At 35.7% G+C, this 2,409-nt stretch overlaps 1 protein-coding gene across 1 annotated transcript in view; it reads left to right on the plus strand.

The window, feature by feature from the left end:
- The first annotated feature begins 823 nt into the window (after positions 1–823).
- Positions 824–2,409, plus strand: part of LOC117109008 (MAM and LDL-receptor class A domain-containing protein 1-like) — a 20,059-nt gene continuing 18,473 nt past the window's right edge. Inside the window, exon 1 of the mRNA XM_033251225.1 lies at positions 824–1,215. Within this exon, the coding sequence (XP_033107116.1) occupies positions 987–1,215 (229 nt within the window). The 5' untranslated portion in view covers positions 824–986. The remainder of the gene's footprint in view (positions 1,216–2,409) is intronic.

Below are 2,409 nucleotides of genomic sequence, written 5' to 3' on the forward strand. Positions count from 1 at the left end.
ATTACATATTTAACGATAAAATATTCAAAGATAAAAAAAAGCCATGAATAACACTTTTTATTTGCATATTTTGGTAGTTGAAGTACTGTATGTATGTCATTCCTCTATTTTGTTGTGGAAACGTTTTTTAAAACTTATTTCTACTATCAAAAATGTTATTCAATGGCCATTGTTTTCTGATAATCTCTTAGTACATTATTTGCATCTGTTGTGTAACTGTATTTGTTATTGATTCAATTCATGCTTAATACAGTATTTAAATATTTGAAGATTTGAAACAAAATATCATTTCTAATACAGAATTTTTTAATTGGGGCCATTTTTACCTACTTGTCATTTAGGGCTATTTTTACTGGGGCCATTTTTACCGGGGCCATTTTTTCCGGGGCCATTTTTTCCTGGGCCATTTTTTCCGGGGCCATTTTTACCTACATTCTAATAATGTATACCTTGCCTTTCCATCGCAAACCAGTAATTCTTGCAATATTAGGTTTTGAATCACTGTAATAATACCTTTTAGCATTTTGTATTTTCTGTTGAGCTATTAATATTATAAGTGGACCGGGAAAAAATGCATAGACCAATTATAAATTCATAGCAATAAACTAAATCTATAGAACTCTGTTTGACAAATCTACAAGTAATAACAAGCCGGTAACAAGCGGATAGGGAAGTCAAAGTCGACACTTGCTGCATAAATCATTGGTAGGATGAGCAGGGATGATAGATTCTATTGTGACGTCAAGAAAGGTCGGCGTTTCGTACCTGGATGCATGGAGTTGGTTGGTACAGGATAGCGATTTTCCATGCGTCAATGCGTGTCTCAATAACAACCTTCAAGGACGCCGCTGGTGCTATAAAAGTCACGCCATGGGGCACGCAGGTTAGGTTACTCGAGCCCCTGAAGGTGACGGTGAAGTCAGACACTTTATTAAAACATTTGATCAGTTAGACCATCTACCTGTTAAAATCATCGACAAGACGAAATGATTTTCAACAGAGGTGGAGCTGTAGTTTGTTTGATAATGTTCTTAACAATTGTCGCTCACGGAAAACGCCGAATCGGTGGCGAACGATTGAAATGCGACTTTGAAGAAGACATGTGCCGCATCAAGCAAGATAAAACCGATGATGGCAGGTGGATTCGGTGGAATGGGGATGGTCAGATTTCTAAATTGGAGACGCCTTCTAATCAACTAAACAATAACGACACAGGTGGGTGTCCGTGTTTTGGTTTCTTAACTTCAAAAGTTTTTGTGTACCGTACGTACCATTTAAATGTCAATCCACTTGATATATTGTATTGCTTTTTTATAGCCAGACTCGAGGGAAGATTTGATAGCTTGTTCAAAATTAGTTTTCTCACGGGCTAAAGGGGTGGGGGTGTTCGAATAAACATTCGAGAACTGCATCGGTGTTGACCAGCATTAAGAGTCGATGCTTAAGAAATGATAGCCGAAGTGCATCTGAAACTAAAACACAAGAAAATTATTTTAAAAAATACAAATGGGAAAGGAGTGGTTAATTTATTAAATTACACCCAAGTAAAACAATGGAAGATTGGATTCACACTAATGATTTGCAAGATAGTTATTGTTTTTTTTTGTATTGCCCTTGTCTAAATTTCTTGCTTTCAGGAAATCATAAAATCAAAGGAAGTCAAAGCATAAATATACTATTGATATTTTCCATTTTCCAAATGTACTCATCAACTTAACACCTTCGTTATTATACATCTCCCTGCTCCGACTGAATACACTGTCGATGTGTATGGTTTGTATGTGGGTGATGGTAGACGGTTTATGTTTTAGAATCATAGTAACAACATTAGCCTATCAATGAAAGTTGATTGCATGTCACATATGATAAAACATTCAGCGGAAGATTTTTGATAATAATAATAATAATAATAATAATAATAATAATAATAATAATAATAATAATAATAATAATAATAATAATAATAATAATAATAACCAAGCCCGTAGACAGGGGGTTCGTTGGGTTCGAACGAACCGCCCTTTTCATGAAGTGCCCTTTTAAGAAAGGCTGGCTAGCCTACACTTTAGGCCTAGCCTGCCTATCATCATTAAAAGTCCTACTTTAATACCCGATTGTTAGGCCTAGTAACATAAAAAATTCAGGACCCGAAACCTTGACTCAGAAATACCGGGATGGTGTCCGGCGGGGGATATATATATATATATCCCCGTTTTGTGTAAGCGTTGTACTCAAGCTGATTCAAGAAGTTTGTACTCTATCAAATTCGATTAAGACTGAGCAAGTATATCTCTTGTTTAAAAATCTGTTTATTTGAATGTGTGAACTTTTAAAATCGCAATTACCAGTACCACTGACTTTTTTGTATGGTGATGCTGCAACAGTATCTAGCCCACGCCATATTGCATC

The sequence above is a fragment of the Anneissia japonica genome, unplaced genomic scaffold (assembly GCF_011630105.1).
Source record: "Anneissia japonica isolate Jap-2015-1 unplaced genomic scaffold, ASM1163010v1 scaffold26_len2425191_cov177, whole genome shotgun sequence".
Classification (NCBI taxonomy): domain Eukaryota; kingdom Metazoa; phylum Echinodermata; class Crinoidea; order Comatulida; family Comatulidae; genus Anneissia; species Anneissia japonica.